Source organism: Lampris incognitus, chromosome 8 (assembly GCF_029633865.1).
Source record: "Lampris incognitus isolate fLamInc1 chromosome 8, fLamInc1.hap2, whole genome shotgun sequence".
Classification (NCBI taxonomy): domain Eukaryota; kingdom Metazoa; phylum Chordata; class Actinopteri; order Lampriformes; family Lampridae; genus Lampris; species Lampris incognitus.
In genome coordinates, this window is record NC_079218.1 from 61,507,136 (window position 1) to 61,525,568 (window position 18,433).

Here is an 18,433-nt window from a genome sequence, read left to right on the forward strand (position 1 = left end):
TACACCTACACCATACTGATTGACTTGTTCAGATAGCAGGTCACTTTAATATGTGGTTTCGGTAACACTTTAGTATGGGGAACGTAGTCACCTTAATTAGGTGCTTATTAGCATGCAAATTAGCAACATATTGGCTCTTAATTGGTCATTATTACATACTCATTAATACCTTATTCTGGATGGCCTTATTATACAACCAGTAAGCCATTAACTATGAGTTTTCCCTCTATAACCTCAGAAGTATTGCTTATTAGTAGTACCATCTCAATATGCTTGCTTAGTATGGACTTTATAAGGTGGTAGTACCACAAGAAGAGTTATTCTCCCTTACTAACACTTAATGAATATGGTCTGTTCTTACATAACAAAACACAAAACTACAAGTGTTAATAGTGTTAAATTACTGTAAATTACGTTTTTGTTACTTAGAATATGTTCCCCATACTAAAGTGACATCTTGATCATTACTAATTCACTAGTAATTAAGTTTTTTTATGTTCCCCATACTAAAGTGTTACCGTGGTTTCTATGGATTATTACTGTTGTGGCTGGACTCACATTCCTATACTGAAAGTTATGGTGCCACTAGACAGACGGAGAAAGACTAACACAATAGACAGACACATGCTATGTTTCCATCCAAATTTGAAGCAAATTTTGAGGAAACTTTTGAAAAATAAAAATAACAAACCTTGAAAAGCATCTCATTCTGGTTTTATGTGAATCAACAATCTTCCTTTTCAAAAGAAAAAGCTTTAGTTTTCACTTATCATCACGTTAAATTTCTCACCTCCAGCCAGGAAAAACATACTTTAATACTTTTCAGCAATGTTTCCACATTTCACTGTTTCTTTCATTTGGTACTTGATTATTTGCTTAAAGACACAGGAAACAGAGAACCAGCACCAAGTAGCTAGACGTAGCATATTAACTCTGATCCCAGCAAAGTTCTTGTTCTTGTAATGAGGTAGAAAGAGCCCTTCGTAGCTGCACCTATGACTGAGCAGCCCTATTTCAGGGTCCACTCTGCTAACCCCACCTGGGGAAGGGGCTAGAAAAGGTGCCCTTAAAATAGCCTGCTTTATTTGTTGAGCCAGCTAAACAAATAAGGAGCAAAATAACTGACTAACTGGATTTTATATATATATATATATATATATATATATATATATATATATATATATATATATATATATATATATATGGGTGTTTATGGGGTACATTGTTGTCGGGTGCTGTGCTGAACTGTGTCTCCATCTCTTGCTGTGCCGCCAAGCCGCACTGTATTAGATACGCAGCCTAGCCGTAGCTACGATGCCCAAAAGTTGCTGTGTGGTGGACTGTACTGTTAACAAGAAAAACAACCCAAATATTCGTTTTTTTTGTATTGCCTAAAAGGCAGAAGGAGGGAGAAAAACGATTGAAATGGCTCCAGGCGATCAGAAGGAAAGACAAGGATGGACAACTTTGGGATCCTGACAGCAAACATGTTTACGTCTGTGGTCTACACTTCATCACTGGTAATGTTAGCTAGTTTAACTAGCTAATAATAGGTTACGTGCACCCGGACTACTGTCCCTCTATATTCCCCCATCGCCATAGTTCAGCGGGGGCAGAGAAGATCAGGCGGTTTCACAGTGCCAAAAAAAGAGACACCATCACACCACCAGACAGCACTGTTAAACATGACCATTCGTACACAGTTTCTCCTGAAGAGCAAGCACCCGTGCCCAGCCAGGAGGAGAATGTGGAGGTCGTTGAGATGGTAAATCTCAGGAGAGAGAGAGACGAGGCCAGGGGAGAGCGAGACGAGGCCAGGAGAGAGCGAGACAAGGCAAGGAGAGAGCGAGATGCTGCGCTGGAGAACTGGTCTAAAGAGCGACTGTCTGCAGATGCTCTCCGAGGGAATGACACCAAGTGCATGGGCATGACTGGCCTCACTTGGAAGAAGTTCAGTGCTCTTCATCAGTACCTCAGTCCATTCGTTACATCCTCCGAGTCCAAACATCTACGACTGTCAACAGAAGACCAGCTCATCCTGTGTTTGCTTAAGCTGCGGTTGAATCCATCCCTGAGTTGCCGGCTTCTATCCCCCTCTAGCTCCCCCCGATCTAACGTTCGAACGTGGAAGTGCAGTGGTCTATTACTGATAGAAACATACAAGTTGTGCATCATACCAAACTGTCAGGGTGTGGCGGACACTAGGAACTATGCCTCTCACCCAGCAGGACTGTGAGCTGGGGGCGTGGTTTACGTTCCCGGGCTCTCTGGTGCAGGGTTGTTCCTGTTGTAGTTTGGTTTTTTGAGCTGAGGAAAAAAGTTAAAACTCGCCTTCGTCTCCTGTGTTTTTCCTCATCCTGCCACATGGTGACCCCGAATTGAACATGTTTGGAGCAGAAGAAGAGTGTGAATCCACTTCGGCCACGCCGCCCCAACTCTCACAGCCGGCCGTTCTTGCCGCGGCTGTTAAGCTCCCAGAGTTCTGGCAGAGCGACCCGGCCTCGTGGTTCCAGCATGTCGAGGCGCTGTTCCACCTGCGTGGAATCTCCGCGGACGACTCCAGATACTATTTGGTCGTCGCTGCGCTGGACCAGTGGTCCACACGCCGGGCCATGCAGCTATTGCGCGCCCCTCCGCAACACGATAAATACGTCGCCCTCAAACATCTTCTGCTCCAGAGGTACAGCCTATCTGCCGCAGAGAGGGCAGAGGGAATCCTTTCCCTATCCGGTTTGGGTGACGGGACGGCTGTGGATCTCATGGACAATATGCTGTCGCTGCTAGGCTCAGACGAAGGTGGGTTCCTTTTCCCGCACGTTTTCCTGCGCCAGCTCCCGTCTCCTGTGCACGCGGCTTTGGCTAACTCCCCGTGTCTGGCCGCTGGTGACTCCCGAGGTTTGGCTGAGGAGGCCGATCGGGTCCTGCTGGCTACCAGACGGTTCTCTGTGCAGTGTGGCATCGGAGCCTCTGCAACCAGCGTCGGAGGACGCGGACCTGGCAGTGGTGGCTGGAGTGACTGCCCGGAGACGGCGCGGGAGCGGCCTCTGTTTCTTCCACCGGCGGTTCGGCGGCAAGGCGAGGCGCTGCGTCCCTCCGTGCACGTTTGAGGCGCCGGGAAACTCCAGGGCAGCGCTCAGTAGCAGCTGTGGGTGCTGGTGGACGTAGTGAGCTGCTCTTCATTAAGGACACGATGTCAGGAAGACGGTTTCTGGTGGACTCAGGCTCGCAAAAGAGCCTACTCCCTCCTGCTAAGACAGACAGGTCGGCCGAAGGCGGCGGCCCACAGTTAAGTACAGCTAACGGTTCATCCATTGCGACGTTTGGCACAAGGTTGGTGACTGTTTGTTTCCACGAGCGCCATTTTGAGTGGGACTTTGTAGTCGCCGCCATTACTGTTCCTATTATCGGCGTGGATTTTCTGTGTGCTAATGGTCTGCTGGTTGATGTTGCAAACCGCCGTTTAATTGATGCTGTGTCTTTCGCCACTTTTCCGTGCGAGACAGGGGGAGCCGGGCCGTTAACACAGGCTAACTTTTTAGCATTAGGTGATGTTTTTCAACGTTTGCTGGCGGATTTTCCATCGGTGACTACACCTGTCTTTTACACCGCGCTTACTAAACACGGGGTAGAACATTTCATTCCCACTCTGGGACCGCCAGTTTTTGCGCGTGCGCGGCGCCTTGACGTGGTAAAATTGGCTCCTTCACAGCTTATGTGGATCATAAACCGCTGACTTTCGCCATGTCCAAGGTGACTGAGCTGTGGTCTGCTCGTCAGCAGCGCCACCTGGCGGCCATCTCCGAGTTCACAACAGACGTTCAGCATGTGGCCGGGACGTCCAACCCTGTTGCTGATTGTCTGTCGCGTGTGCTTGTGTGTCCTGTGCACCTCAGTGTGGATTTCTCCGCTATGGCTGCCGACCAGCCCAGTGACCCGGACGTCCTTGCCCTTAGGTCAACGCATACCGGTCTCAAGCTAGAGGACGCCGTGATGCAGGAAGGCAGTCCTGCCCTCCTCTGCGATGTCTCCACCGGCTGTCCCTGCCCTGTTGTTCCAGTGGCCTGGCGCCGTCGAGTTTTCGAATCGATTCACTCCCTCTCGCACCCTGGAGTTCGGGCGTCGGTGAAGTTGGTCGGTTCCAAGTTCGTCTGGCCTGGCCTCCGCAAGGACGTCAAGGGGTGGGCAGCTGCATGTGTAGCGTGCCAGCGCGCTAAGGTCCACCAGCACACTAAATCGCCCCTCGAACCGTTTCCGATCCCGGCCAGACGTTTCGACCACGTGCATGTGGACCTGGTGGGCCCTCTACCTTCTTCACAGGGTTTTACGCACCTGCTCACAATGGTAGATCGGACCACCAGGTGGCCAGAGGCTGTCCCTCTGTCCTCCCCAACATCCTCGGATGTTGCACGCGCGTTTCTTTCCTCCTGGGTCGCCCGTTTCGGCACTCCGTCAGATACCACCTCAGACAGGGGCCCCCAGTTCGTGTCAGAGCTCTGGTCGGCACTTGCGCGATCCTTGGGTGTGCAGGTACACCGCACTACCGCGTACCACCCGCAGGCTAACGGCTTGTGTGAACGTTTTCACCGGTTGCTCAAGGCAGCGCTGCGCTCTCGGATGGTAACTGGGTGGATCGTTTACCTTGGGTTATGCTCAGGTTGCGTTCGGCTCCTAAGGAGGACCTCGACGCGTCACCCGCTGAGCTGGTGCTCGGTCAGCCGCTCTGCGTCCCTGGGGAATTTTTGCCTGGGAGTTCCGCTCCGCTCCTCGACCCCGTCCGGCCGTTTATCCTTTTCTGCCCGACAGCACTCGGGTTCCAGGCCCCGTTAACCACTGTTTTCCGCGGTCGTTCGTGCCTGCGGAGCTCATGTGGGCTCGTTTTGTTTTTGTACGGCATGATGCTCACCGCTCGCCCCTCCAACCCCCATACGACGGCCCATTTCGGGTTCTTGAGATGGGTCCTAAGGGTTTTGTGCTGGATATGGGTGGGCGTAGGGAGCGTGTCACGCTTAATAGGCTTAAGCCGGCGCACAGGATGGCAGGCGAAGTTGTGTTTCCGGCCCAGGTTCCCCGTCGGGGTCGCCCTCCTTCCAGGACCCCGGCAGTGTCTTCACGGGTTCAGCATTCGGCTTCTCAGCCGGCATTGGACTGTGTTTCACTTACTGTTTCGGCTGAGGGACGGCGCAGCCGTTATGGCAGGCTGCTTAAGCCTCCAGTGAGACACTGATTTTCTTTCCAGGAATCCCTTCTGGGTGTTCGGGGGCGGGGGGGCTGTGTGGCGGACACTAGGGGCTATGCCTCTCACCCAGCAGGGCTGTGAGCTGGGGGCGTGGTTTATGTTCCCGGGCTCTCTGGTGCAGGGTTGTTCCTGTTGTAGTTTGGTTTTTGGAGCTGAGGAATAAAGTTCAAACTCACCTTCGTCTCCTGTGTTTTTCCTCATCCTGCCACAAGGGTTCCTAGTCTTTTCTCCCTGTTTTCCTCCTTGTTGTCTGTGCTGCTGGTCCCTCCCCCTTCTGTCTGTCTGGAGGTTGGCTGGGAGCTGGGCGGGGCTGGAGCTAATCACCTGCACACCTGTCTCCTATCAAGCCTCATCATTCACCTACTCTCCTGGTCCATAAAATCTGGTTCATTCTACCACTCGTCGCCAGATCGTCTGCTTGCCTTTTGGTATAGTTGCATTGGCTCTGTATTTTGCGTTTGTCTCTCTGCCAGCCGTGTGCTCTTCGTACTCCCTTTCTGTGTTGTGACCATCAGCTCCAGCTTCCATTCCTGCTCCTGCTCTGTCCCCAGCCGTCCAGTCCCAAGCCCAGCTCTGCCCTGCTCGACCAGCCTCCCGTCCCCCTGCCTCGTCCTACCTGGTGTCTCTCCAATTCCCAGCCTCCATTTTGGATTTCCACATGCCAGTGAGACTCCTTCAGACCGGCAAGACCAGCCTCCATTATTAAACCTTTTTCTTCACACTATCTGGGAGTTCTTTGTCTGTGTCTGTATCAGTGGGTGCCCAGAGAAGACATTGGTTAACATGACACGCACTGCTGTGATTGTTTCCTGTAACGTGTTGCCTGGAGAATGTTTCCTGTGGCGTACTGCCTGGAGAATCCAAAGAAATTGAATCAAGTGCAACTGGACTTGGTATATATCCGTGAAGACGTTTCGCCTCTCATCCAAGAGGCTTCATCAGTTCGTGCATTTCTGACTAGACCAAGCTAGTCTGACTGGCTGGTGATGAGACTCAAGATATTTATCCTCTTTGGAGTCGTTATCAGAGCTATTGATGTCCATGGCTCTCTGTGTTCTGATGTGTAGCAACGCCTGTCGTTATCAGAGCTATTGATATGCGTGGCTCTTTGTGATCCAATGTTAAGCAGCGACGGTCGTTGGGGGTGTTAGTTTCGACTTCGTTAGTGCTCCATTCAGTGGTCATGAGAGTGGTTGGAGCCGTTAGTGAGCGACTGTTGTTCTTGGAGGCTAGGCTTCTTGAGTCTCCTGGGTAGAGATGAAAGGACGGCATTGTAAGTGGGAGATAGGTGGTGTCACAGACCTCCTCTGTTGAGGGATGGTTTTTCCAGTTTCACATAGATGGCTTCCTTCACCCCTCTTTCAAACCATCTATCTTCTCTGTCCAAAATGTGTACGTTGCTGTCCTCGAAGGAGTGTGTCTTCTCCTTTAGGTGTAGATAGACTGCTGAGTCTTGTCCTGAGGAGTTTGGCCTTCTGAGTTGGGCCATCCGTTTGTGTAGTGGTTGTTTGGTTTCTCCTATGTATAGGTCAGTGCAATCCTCATTGCATTGTACAGCATACATCAGATTGCTTTTCCGGGTGTGTGGTACATGGTCTTTGGGATGAACCAGTCTTTGTCGGAGTGTGTTGCTGGGTTTGAAGTATACCGGGATGCGGTGTTTGCTAAAAATTCTCCTGAGTTTCTCGGAGACCCCAGAAACATACAGGATGACTGTGCTCTTCCTTCTGTTCCTTTTCTCCTCGTTGCTCACCCGGTTGGGTCTTTTTGGAACGTGTTGCAGTTTTCACAAAGGTCCAACTGGGGTAGCTGCAGGTTTTTAAAGCTCCCCTCAGGTGTTTGCAATCACAAACAAAGTAACACATCCCATAACAGTATGTGACTCTATTATGCAAGGGAACATTAGTGGGCAGCACAGTGGCCCAGTGGTTAGCACTGTCGCCTCATAGCAAGAAGGTCCTGCGTTCGAACCCCGGGGTAGTCCAACCTTGGGATTCATCCCAGGTTGTCCTCTGTGTGGAGCTGCATGTTCTCCCCGTGTCTGCATGGGGTTTCTCCGGGTGCTCCAGTTTCCCCCCATCATCAAAAGAAACATGCATGTTAGGGTTCATACTCCTGTCTGTGCCCCTGAGCAAGGCAATGGGAAAAGAACTGGAGTTGGTCCCCGGGTGCAGCCCACTGCTCCTAGCTACAAAGATCACAGCTAGGATAAGTTCATTTGCAGTAACTGAATTTCCCCAAGAGGATTAATAAAGGAACTTATAAAAAAAAATACGATACAATTTCACATTCATTCTACAAATTACAAATAAAATTTCATACAAAACACCACCTTCAGTTTAACCTATCTACGACTGAGCTCCTCGTCATTCCAGCCAGTCCACCCATACAACAGATCAATATCCAGCTCGGATCAACCCAACTCATGCCCACAACTCACCCCACCTATGTCCAATGGGACTTGAACCTAGGTTTTTGGTACTTACTTGTGTTGTTGTCTCCAGACTAGATCCTTGCTTGTGTTATATTGTTGTCTCCTGACTAGATCCTTGCTTGTGTTGTATTGTTGTCTCCTCACTAGATCCTTGCTTGTGTTATATTGTTGTCTCCTCACTGGATCCTTGCTTGTGTTATATTGTTGTCTCCTCACTAGATCCTTGCTTGTGTTATATTGTTGTCTCCTGACTAGATCCTTGCTTGTGTTATATTGTTGTCTCCTCACTAGATCCTTGCTTGTGTTATATTGTTGTCTCCTCACTGGATCCTTGCTTGTGTTATATTGTTGTCTCCTGACTAGATCCTTGCTTGTGTTATATTGTTGTCTCCTGACTAGATCCTTGCTTGTGTTGTATTGTTGTCTCCTGACTAGATCCTTGCTTGTGTTGTATTGTTGTCTCCTGACTAGATCCTTGCTTGTGTTGTATTGTTGTCTCCGGACTATATCCTTGCTTGTGTTATATTGTTGTCTCCTGACTATATCCTTACTTGTGTTGTATTGTTGTCTCCTGACTATATCCTTGCTTGTGTTGTATTGTTGTCTCCTGACTAGATCCTTGCTTGTGTTGTATTGTTGTCTCTTGACTAGATCCTTGCTTGTGTTATATTGTTGTCTCCGGACTATATCCTTGCTTGTGTTGTACTGTTGTCTCCGGACTATATCCTTGCTTGTGTTATATTGTTGTCTCCTGACTATATCCTTGCTTGTGTTGTACTGTTGTCTCTTGACTAGATCCTTGCTTGTGTTGTACTGTTGTCTCCTGACTAGATCCTTGCTTGTGTTGTATTGTTGTCTCTTGACTATATCCTTGCTTGTGTTGTATTGTTGTCTCTTGACTAGATCCTTGCTTGTGTTGTATTGTTGTCTCCTGACTAGATCCTTGCTTGTGTTGTATTAACTCTCAGATGAGAAAAGTGTCTGCTAAATGAAATTATAACATTAAAAAACTCTTAAACAGGAGGACCTACAGGAGGTCAGGCATGTTCAGAGGGAGTTGAAAGGAACACAGAAGGAAGCAGGTGTGTGTGTGTGTGTGCGCTAGACCCAACAATCGTCACAGCAGAATGTCAACAGCTGGCCACTGTTCCTGCCTTCAAATATCTGGGAAGTATGCTATCTGACACCTGCACAACGGATGATGAGATTCAGCACCGCCTCAAACAAGCCTCAACATCTTTTGGCCGTCTAAGGAGAAGGGTTTTCCAGGACAGCAACCTCAGTCTCCACACCAGAGTGCTTGTTTACACAGCAGTGTGCGTCTCCACACTACTCTATGGACGTGAGGCATGGACCATCTATAGCCACCATCTCAGAAACCTGGAGACCTTCCATGTGAGATGTCTCCAGAGGATCCTCAGCAGGACTTGGGAGGACAGAGTGCCACACACAGAGGTTTTGGAGCAGGCAGGCAGCTGCAGCGTGGAGTCTACCCTAAACCACCATCAACTCAGGTGGCTTGGGCATGTCATTCGCATGCCCAGCGAACGACTCACACGTAAAGTCCTCTACAACTATACCTTGGTCAACGCACTGCTGGTGGGCAGAAGAAGTGGTTCAAAGACCAAATGAAGACCACACTGAAAAGACGCCGGCTCAACCCCTCTTCTTTGGAGGAACTTGCCCCTTGCTGCACCACCTTGTGCTCTCACGTCTCAGAGGGAGTGAAGTATATGGAAAACCAGTGCACAAAACACCGTGTAGCAAAGCGTGCGAAGAGATATGCTCGCAAAGCTACCCCTGTCCCCCCCCCCCCCCAGCACCACTTTTACAACTGTGCATCCAGGATCGGACTGTTCAGCCAACAAAGGACTCACAAATAGGAGAAGATGGTCATCATCGGATACGATGGACAACCAGCAAGCAAGCGTGTGTGTGTGTGTGTGTGTGTGTGTGTGTGTGTGTGTGTCTTACATGTTCCAGGTATACAGGTCATACTAGATGGGCAGAGTTCTACCAGTCTCACTGCTGGACCTCCTGTTTCTACTGAGGGGACTGTTACTATGGAAACCTGGAGAGACAGAGAGAAACAAATTGTTATGACCACATTTGTTCCATCTTAGCATCAGACGCTCCAGGTTGACACACACACACACACACACACACACACACACACACACACACACACACACACACCGATGGCATGTCAACTATGCAAGGCATGCAAGATAACAACTGCTCATTGGGAGCATTGTGGAGTTCAGGGTCTTGCTCAGGGACACCGTCCAGCAGATCGGATCATGTGTTTTTTGTGTTGTTACACCTTTACACCAAGCGGGTCAGTTTTCTATCTGGCCAAGGATGAAGAGCTCATCATCGAGATGGTCATGCATGAGGAGCTGAGTTTCTACACAAACCGCTGCCTGGATACGATATGTGAGAAAGGCTGGAGCCTGCAGTTTCCTCTTACTGCTGCTGGAGGAGCCACTGATTCATGGAGCCAAGCTGGACGTCCACAACTGGTGCTCTACAGGACTTTCCCAGAAACTGGTTTCCACCAGGAACATCACCCTACAGTGCGTAGTGGCTGCAGCAGGATCAGGACTCGACAGCACATGATGTCAACATGCCACACGAGAGACTTTGTAAAGTTATGGATTAAAAAACTGTCTGGAGAGGAGCTGAAGATGATGAGGGACTATGACAGGAGAGCAGAGCATCCACACAGAAATGACCTTTTTTCCAGAACTTGGGGGAGTACTGTGCTCAGTGGGGGATGATGAAGATGTGGTTTTCTTTTTTCTAATTTGTGTAACAAGGGAAAGTCCTGGCTGTATTATTGGCTTTTGTTTTATTTATTTATTTATTTGCTTGTTTGCTTGCTTGTTTGTTTGTTTGTTAGGTAAACTGTTTAAACACAACATCATTGCACATTGTCTGTCTTGGGAATTTTACTACTCGGCGTCCGGGTGGTGTGGAGGTCTATTCCGTTTCCTACCAACACGGGGATCGCCGGCTCGAATCCCTGTGTTACCTCTGGCTTGGTCGAGCGTCCCTACAGACACAATTGGCCGTGTCTGTGGGTGGGAAGCCAGATGTGGGTATGTGTCCTAGTCGCTGTACTAGCACCTCCTCTGGTCGGTGAGGGCGCCTGTTCATGGGGGAGGGGGAACTGGGGTAATAGCATGATCATCCCATGCGCTACATGCCCCTGGTGAAACTCCTCACTGTCAGGTGAAAAGAAGCGGCTGGTGACTCCACATGTATCGGAGGAGACATGTGGTAGTCTGCAGCCCTCCTCGGATCAGCAGAGGGGGTGCAGCAGCAACCGGGACAGCTCGGCAGAGTGGGGTGATTGGCCGGGTACAATTGGGGAGAAAAGGGGGGGAAAATCCCCCCCCAAAAAACAAAAAACAAATGTTATTGCTCACTTTTAAGGCTTTAAATGGTCTTGCTCCTACATACATGTGTGATTTATTGACCTGGTATACGCCCTCTACACCGTGAAGGTGTGCAGGTGGAGCCCTGCTGGTTATTCCCAGGTCTGCTGGTTATTCCCAGGTCCGCTGGTTATTGCCATGTCTGCTGGTTATTCCCAGGCCTGCTGGTTATTCCCAGGTCTTATGGTTATTCCCAGGTCTGCTGGTTATTCCCAGGTCTTATGGTTATTCCCAGGTCTGCTGGTTATTCCCAGGCCTGCTGGTTATTGCCAGGTCTGATGGTTATTGCCAGGTCTGTTGGTTATTCCCAGGTCGGCTGGTTATTGCCAGGTCTGATGGTTATTCCCAGGTCTGCTGGTTATTCCCAGGTCTTATGGTTATTCCCAGGTCTGCTGTTTATTCCCAGGCCTGCTGGTTATTCCCATGTCTACTGGTTATTCCCAGGTCTGATGGTTATTTCCAGGTCTGCTGGTTATTCCCAGGTCTGCTGGTTATTCCCAGGTCTGATGGTTATTGCCAGGTCTGATGGTTATTCCCAGGTCTGATGGTTATTGCCAGGTCTGATGGTTATTGCCAGGTCTGATGGTTATTCCCAGGTTTTATGGTTATTCCCAGGCCTGCTGGTTATTGCCAGGTCTGATGGTTATTGCCAGGTCTGTTGGTTATTCCCAGGTCTGATGGTTATTCCCAGGTCTTCTGGTTATTCCCAGGTCTTATGGTTATTCCCAGGTCTGCTGGTTGTTCCCAGGCCTGCTGGTAATTCCAATGTCTACTGGTTATTCCCAGGTCTGATGGTTATTCCCAGGTCTGATGGTTATTTCCAGGTCTGCTGGTTATTCCCAGGTCTGCTGGTTATTGCCAGGTCTGATGGTTATTGCCAGGTCTGATGGTTATTCCCAGGTCTGATGGTTATTGCCAGGTCTGATGGTTATTCCCAGGTCTGCTGGTTATTGCCAGGTCTGCTGGTTATTGCCATGTCTGCTGGTTATTGCCAGGTCTGTGTTTGTCACAAAGGGTGATAGGCCTTTTGCTGTTAGAGGCCCACACTATGGAGCTCTCTTCCTGTTGAGCTAAGACAAGTCTCTAGCTTCTTTTAATTCTCATCTTAAACCCTTTTCTTTTTAGGAAAGCTTTTACAAATGTTTGATATTTGTTTTTATTCATACTGTTTTCATTTTTACTCTTACTTATTTGTTCTTATTCCTATTTTTGCCTTATCTGGATTTATTTCTTTGTAAAGTACTTTGTAATATGGTTTTGGAAAACTGCTCTAGAAATACTCTCATCATCCATTGCAGCACAAACTAAGAGTCATCAGGACGCTGTACCACCCAGCTGACGTTCTCACCGACACAGCGGCCGGGGAAGGGCAGAAATCCCACATTAAACAAGCCCTGGGTAAGTGTGGTTATCCTAACTGGGCATTTGTCAAAGCCAGGAAGACCCCAAACGGTGCACCAGCCAATCCAAGAGAGGAGAAGGTCAACAGCTGTCTAAGTGTAAACCAGTGGTGATTCTGTATGTGGCAGGAGTGTCAGAACAGTTGAGACGCGTATTTTCCAAACACCGCGTCTCAGTTGCTTTCAAACCCCAAAACACACTGCACCAGAAGTTGGTCCACCTCAAGGATCAGGTCCCCCGGCACAAACAGAGCAATATAGTGTAGCTGTTAAGCACCAGGAGGATTGCTGTGACTTGTACACTGGGGAAACTAAACTGACGCTGGCCAAGAGGATGACACAACACAGGAGAGCTGACACGTCAGACCAGGACTCCACAGTCTACACCATCTACAGACCAGGACTCCACAGTCCACACCATCTACAGACCAGGACTCCACAGTCTACACCATCTACAGACCAGGACTCCAGTCTACACCATCTACAGACCAGGACTCCACAGTCTACACCATCTACAGACCAGGACTCCAGTCTACACCATCTACAGACCAGGACTCCACAGTCTACACCATCTACAGACCAGGACTCCACAGTCTACACCATCTACAGACCAGGACTCCACAGTCTACACCATCTACAGACCAGGACTCCAGTCTACACCATCTACAGACCAGGACTCCACAGTCTACACCATCTACAGGCCAGTGGCCACTATTTCAGGGACGAGGATGTGCACATCCTTGATAGGGAGGAACGCTTGTTTGAATGGGGAGTCAAAGAGGCCATCTATGTGAAGAGGGAACGACCATCCCTGAACCGAAGGGGGGGGAGCTAAGAGTGCATCTGTCACCATCTTACAATGCTGTGATTGCAACTATTCCCTAGTCCTGTGTGAATAGTACCTATGTGAATAGTACACATGGCCATTGTAACTCTAGTTAATGGTCACACCAATATCTGCATATGAAACTGGTGGTTGGTTTGGGTCATCATACCACTGTATTGTTTATAAGGGTGGGATACCTGCAGTCAGGTGAGACTGAAGAGGTCCCTATGCCCCTTTTCCACTGCAGGGTACTAGCTCAACTTGACTCTACTTCATTCGACTCTACTCGCTTTACTTTTGGGGATTTGGTTTTCCACTGCAGATAGTACCCCCTCACGGCGAAGCCCCGCTGGTCATTTGTGGGCGTCTTGACTAGTTTGTTTCTCACGACAAAGCCAGCATAGTTAAGCTGATGATCATTTTGACTTCACAGCACAGCTGCTTGTGTTGTTGTTGTTACCTGCTGATCTGAGTCACTGTGTAGGAGAGAACCATCAGTTATCAGAACTGCTCTGGAAATAGACCTGCAGAGAGACAGACAGGAAGAAAGACACGTGGACAGTTATCAGAACTGCTCTGGAGACAGACCTGCAGACACACAGACAGGAAGAAAGACATGTGGACAGTTATCGGAACTGCTCTGGAGACAGACCTGTGGACACACAGACAGGAAGACGAACACGTGGACAGTTATCAGAACTGCTCTGGAGACTGACCTGCGAACACAGACAGGAAGACGAACACATGGACAGTTATCAGAACTGCTCTGGAGACAGACCTGCAGACACACAGATAGGAAGAAGAACGCGTGGACAGTTATCAGAACTGCTCTGGAGACAGACCTGTGGACACACAGACAGGAAGACGAACACGTGACAGTTATCAGAACTGCTCTGGAGACAGACCTGCGAACACAGACAGGAAGACGAACACATGGACAGTTATCAGAACTGCTCTGGAGACAGACCTGCAGACACACAGATAGGAAGAAGAACACGTGGACAGTTATCAGAACTGCTCTGGACACAGACCTGCGAACACAGACAGGAAGACAAACACATGGACAGTTATCAGAACTGCTCTGAAGACAGACCTGCAGACACACAGATAGGAAGAAGAACACGTGGACAGTTATCAGAACTGCTCTGGAGACAGACCTGTGGACACACAGACAGGAAGACGAACACATGGACAGTTATCAGAACTGCTCTGGAGACAGACCTGCAGACACACAGACAGGAAGAAAGACATGTGGACAGTTATCAGAACTGCTCTGGAGACAGACCTGTGGACACACAGACAGGAAGAAGAACACGTGGACAGTTATCAGAACTGCTCTCGAGATAAGACTTGCAGAGAGACAGATAGGAAGAAAGACATGTGGACAGTCAGACAGTTCGACAGAAAGAACAAAAGAATCGAATTAAGAAGGTGTAGGAAATGTCACAAGTTGAATCATTTCCGACAATGCCAGTGTTCAGCAGCTCACATGTTTCATTAGCCAACACTTCCCTACGTTAGAGGAAGGCATCAGACTCAGAACAGGACGCTGTGTTTACTGCAGAAAACATGAGAGGATGGGAGTATGTAGAGCAGGGTCTCACACTACCAGCCTGCAGCCCACCCTGTGGTTTACAGTCATCAACACATGCATGCTGCATACTACTGTCATGTTTCACTTGTTAAATGTTTGTGTTTCGTTAATGCTTTTGTCTCTGTATTAATTCTGAGGTTAGCCATGAGTGTCCATTTTGGTCTAATGGTGAAAGTGTCTTTCATTGCTTCATGGAATGTTGTCGACTGCTGCCACTGTTTACATTACTGGAAAAGGTTTTGGGTTGTTTGGGGAGGTCTTTTCCAAACCCATGTTCATTCTGGGCTACAGGTACTTTCAGAAAAACAAGGCCACATGCAGCTTCTTAATGTCGTTCTGTGGAGTGCAAAGATGGCCGTGTACCTGAGCAGAAGAAACAGGATGGAGGAAGCTGAGGATGATGATGAGGATGATGATGCTGCTGTCTTTGTGTTTATAAAAATGTTAAGAGCTCATTAAAAGTAGATTTGTGCTCATTTAAATGGATGGAGGATGTGGGAAGTATTGGCAGTGTGTGGTGTAGTAAAGATGTGCTTTGCTGTGTTGTGGATGGTGAGCGGGTCTTGGGGAGTGTCCTGAGGTCTTGGGGAGTGTCCTGAGGTCTTGGGGACTGTCCTGAGGTCTTGGGGAGTGTCCTGAGATCTTGGGGAGTGTCATGAGGTCTTGGGGGGTGTCCTAAGGTCTTGGGGAGTGTCCTGAGGTCTTGGGGAGTGTCCTGAGATCTTGGGGAGTGTCCTGAGGTCTTGGGGAGTGTCCTGAGATCTTGGGGAGTGTCCTGAGGTCTTGGGGAGTGTCCTAAGGTCTTGGGGAGTGTCCTGAGATCTTGGGGAGTGTCCTGAGGTCTTGGGGAGTGTCATAGGTCTTGGGGAGTGTCCTGAGGTCTTGGGGAGTGTCCTGAGGTCTTGGGGAGTGTCCTGAGATCTTGGGGAGTGTCCTAAGGTCTTGGGGAGTGTCCTGAGGTCTTGGGGAGTGTCCTGAGGTCTTGGGGAGTGTCCTGAGGTCTTGGGGAGTGTCCTGAGATCTTGGGGAGTGTCCTAAGGTCTTGGGGGTGTCCTGAGGTCTTGGGGAGTGTCCTGAGATCTTGGGGAGTGTCCTAAGGTCTTGGGGGTGTCCTGAGGTCTTGGGGAGTGTCCTGAGATCATGGGGATTGTCATGAGGTCTTGGGGAGTGTCCCGAGATCTTGGGGAGTGTCCTGAGGTCTTGGGGAGTGTCCTGAGATCTTGGGGGGTGTCCTGAGGTCTTGGGGAGTGTCCTGAGATCTTGGGGAGTGTCCTGAGGTCTTGGGGAGTGTCCTGAGATGATTTACATTCTGTCAGTCTTGTGTTACTGACCATGTTGCTCTTTGTGTTGTAACTCTTTTGTCATTTTTATTAAAGTGTTGTTGTAAGTCTCTCTCTGTCCCTCTCTGTCTCTGTCTGTCCCACTCTGTCTCTGTCTCTCTCTGTCTCTCTCTCTGTCCCTGTCTCTCTCTCTGTCGCTGTCTCTCTGTCTCTGTCCCTATCTGTCTCTGTCTCTCTCTTTCTGTCTCTGGCTGCTCGGCTGAAACTTGAGTTCATGTTTTTCAAACTTGGAAGGACTTATTTCTACTTGGGGACATGGGGCTGAGCTGTGCACGGTAGAAACCCAAGTGCCTCTTCTTAATTTCTGAAGAACAAAACAGGGGAAGGTGTGTATCCTTGTGTTTTTACTGTGTATGGCAATGGTTGTGTTCTTCACTATGTATATGAGTATTTGTGTTAATGTTGTTATCTTGATGTGAATGAAGAATTGGACCATTAAAGGCTTGGTTAAAGGTCTCTCTGTCTCGCTCTCTCTCTCTCTCTCTCTGACTCTCTCGAAGCGGAGCAAAGTGCAAGTGAGGACGGAGTAGCAGCATGTTGCTTCGGTATAAACGAGTTTCTAAAACAAGCTTTTTTTCTACCTGTCTTGGCCTTTTTCATATGCTTTTTTGTTTTCTTTTAGTTTTTTCAGTGACAGGTCTAAATGGAGTTGGGGGGTTTCTTTCCAGACGCAGTGCTACCGCCCTCAGCGGGGCAATATGGCCACTGTGGGAGGTGGAGGTGCGGCGTTTGAAAAGCTGACACGCCGGCATGTGATTAAAGCGGCTTTGGTGGTCACGTGCTTGGTGGAGGAGTGCTGCCTCACGGTAGGGGAACATGTGGGATATGGAAGCATCAAATCAGCATCCAGGATGAACCGTGCTGTGGTCATGTTTATCGATAGGGTTGATAAAGTCAGTCAGGTGGAGGACAGCAGTGTGGTGATTAAGGACACGTTGACTCCCGTTCTGCCGCTGGCTCATCCTGCCACGAGAAGCACCATTTCTAATGCTCCCCCGGTCATGAGGAATGCAGCATTGGAGAAGGAGCTTGCAAGGTAAAGACAGCTAGTGTCCCCAATAAAAATGGTCTGTTCGGGTTGAAAGTCTCCTCACTTGAGACACGTTGTGTCCCATAGGAGACAAGGCTTCATGATTCTGAGAGATAATGTGGAGGACTTGGATCTGAAGCTTAAGTTCAGGATCGACGGTTTTAACTACATTGTGTTTGTTACATCCGGCATGATGAAATGTTTTGGCTGTGGGTCTGAGGGGCATTTAATAAGGTCTTGTCCCGACAGGAGTGAGGGCAGGTCTGAACCTCAAGGGCCGCCTTCATCTTCCGATGCCGCCATGAGCGGCGCTTCTCCAGCTGAAGATGGCGCTGCCGAGTCGGTACAGGGCAGACAGGAGGCCGGGGAGCGAGGGGCAGGAGAAATAGACCAGGTGGTAAAACAGAAAGAGACCAAGGCTGGAGAACACAAAGAAAATCGATAGACTGAGTAGAAAGGAGAGGAAGGTGGGCAGGTTGAGCAAGTTAAAATAGGCAACCACGATGAGAAGGTGACAGGACTTGAACAGGTGGAAGCTGATGGAAATGAAACAGTGAGAACGGTGAATGTAGCAAACTGGCTGGGCGAGATGTGAATTGTGGTCGGGAGAAGCGAATACAGCAGACTGCTGTTAGAGTGGCAGAGTCTGTACTTGAGGAAGAGATGCTATTGGATGATGAAATAAAACCAAAAAAGTCTATTAAAAGGAAGCCCACAGAGGGTAGACAGGAAAAGTTAAAAGCAAGGTGGGTTTCAAAAGATAAGAAGCCATCCTGTTCTTCATCTGAGGAGGACACAGAAGAAAGTGACTGTGAGTTAGTTTCCACTCCTCATACTCAGCTGGACACTGAAGGGAGCTATGCTCTCCTGGAAATCAGGAGGTTTTTACAGATCACCAAGGGTTTGAGGGGATTCAAAGTGGGAAAATTACTTTCCAGACTTGCAGCTTTTTGTTGACTCAGTCAAACGTTTTATGAAAAACACAGGAGATTTGGAGGTAAACTCATTTACTGACTAGAAAATCTTTAGACTGAGAAAACTTGTGCAGAAAGTAAAATTGCAACTCTTTGGTGATGCTTAAGACGAGTTTGGTTGATGAGTGTGTTGCACTGGGCGATCTTCCTCTTACTGCT

At 48.9% G+C, this 18,433-nt stretch overlaps 1 protein-coding gene across 2 annotated transcripts in view; it reads right to left on the reverse strand.

Moving 5' to 3' along the window:
- chm (CHM Rab escort protein) overlaps window positions 1-18,433 on the reverse strand; it is a 106,596-nt gene that overhangs the window by 10,702 nt on the left and 77,461 nt on the right. For both annotated transcript variants that reach the window (XM_056284492.1, XM_056284491.1), the window contains exons 13-14: window positions 13,797-13,860; window positions 9,645-9,741 (exon numbers count right to left, since the gene is read on the reverse strand). In XM_056284492.1, coding sequence (XP_056140467.1) covers window positions 9,645-9,741; window positions 13,797-13,860 — 161 coding nt within the window. The remainder of the gene's footprint in view (window positions 1-9,644; window positions 9,742-13,796; window positions 13,861-18,433) is intronic.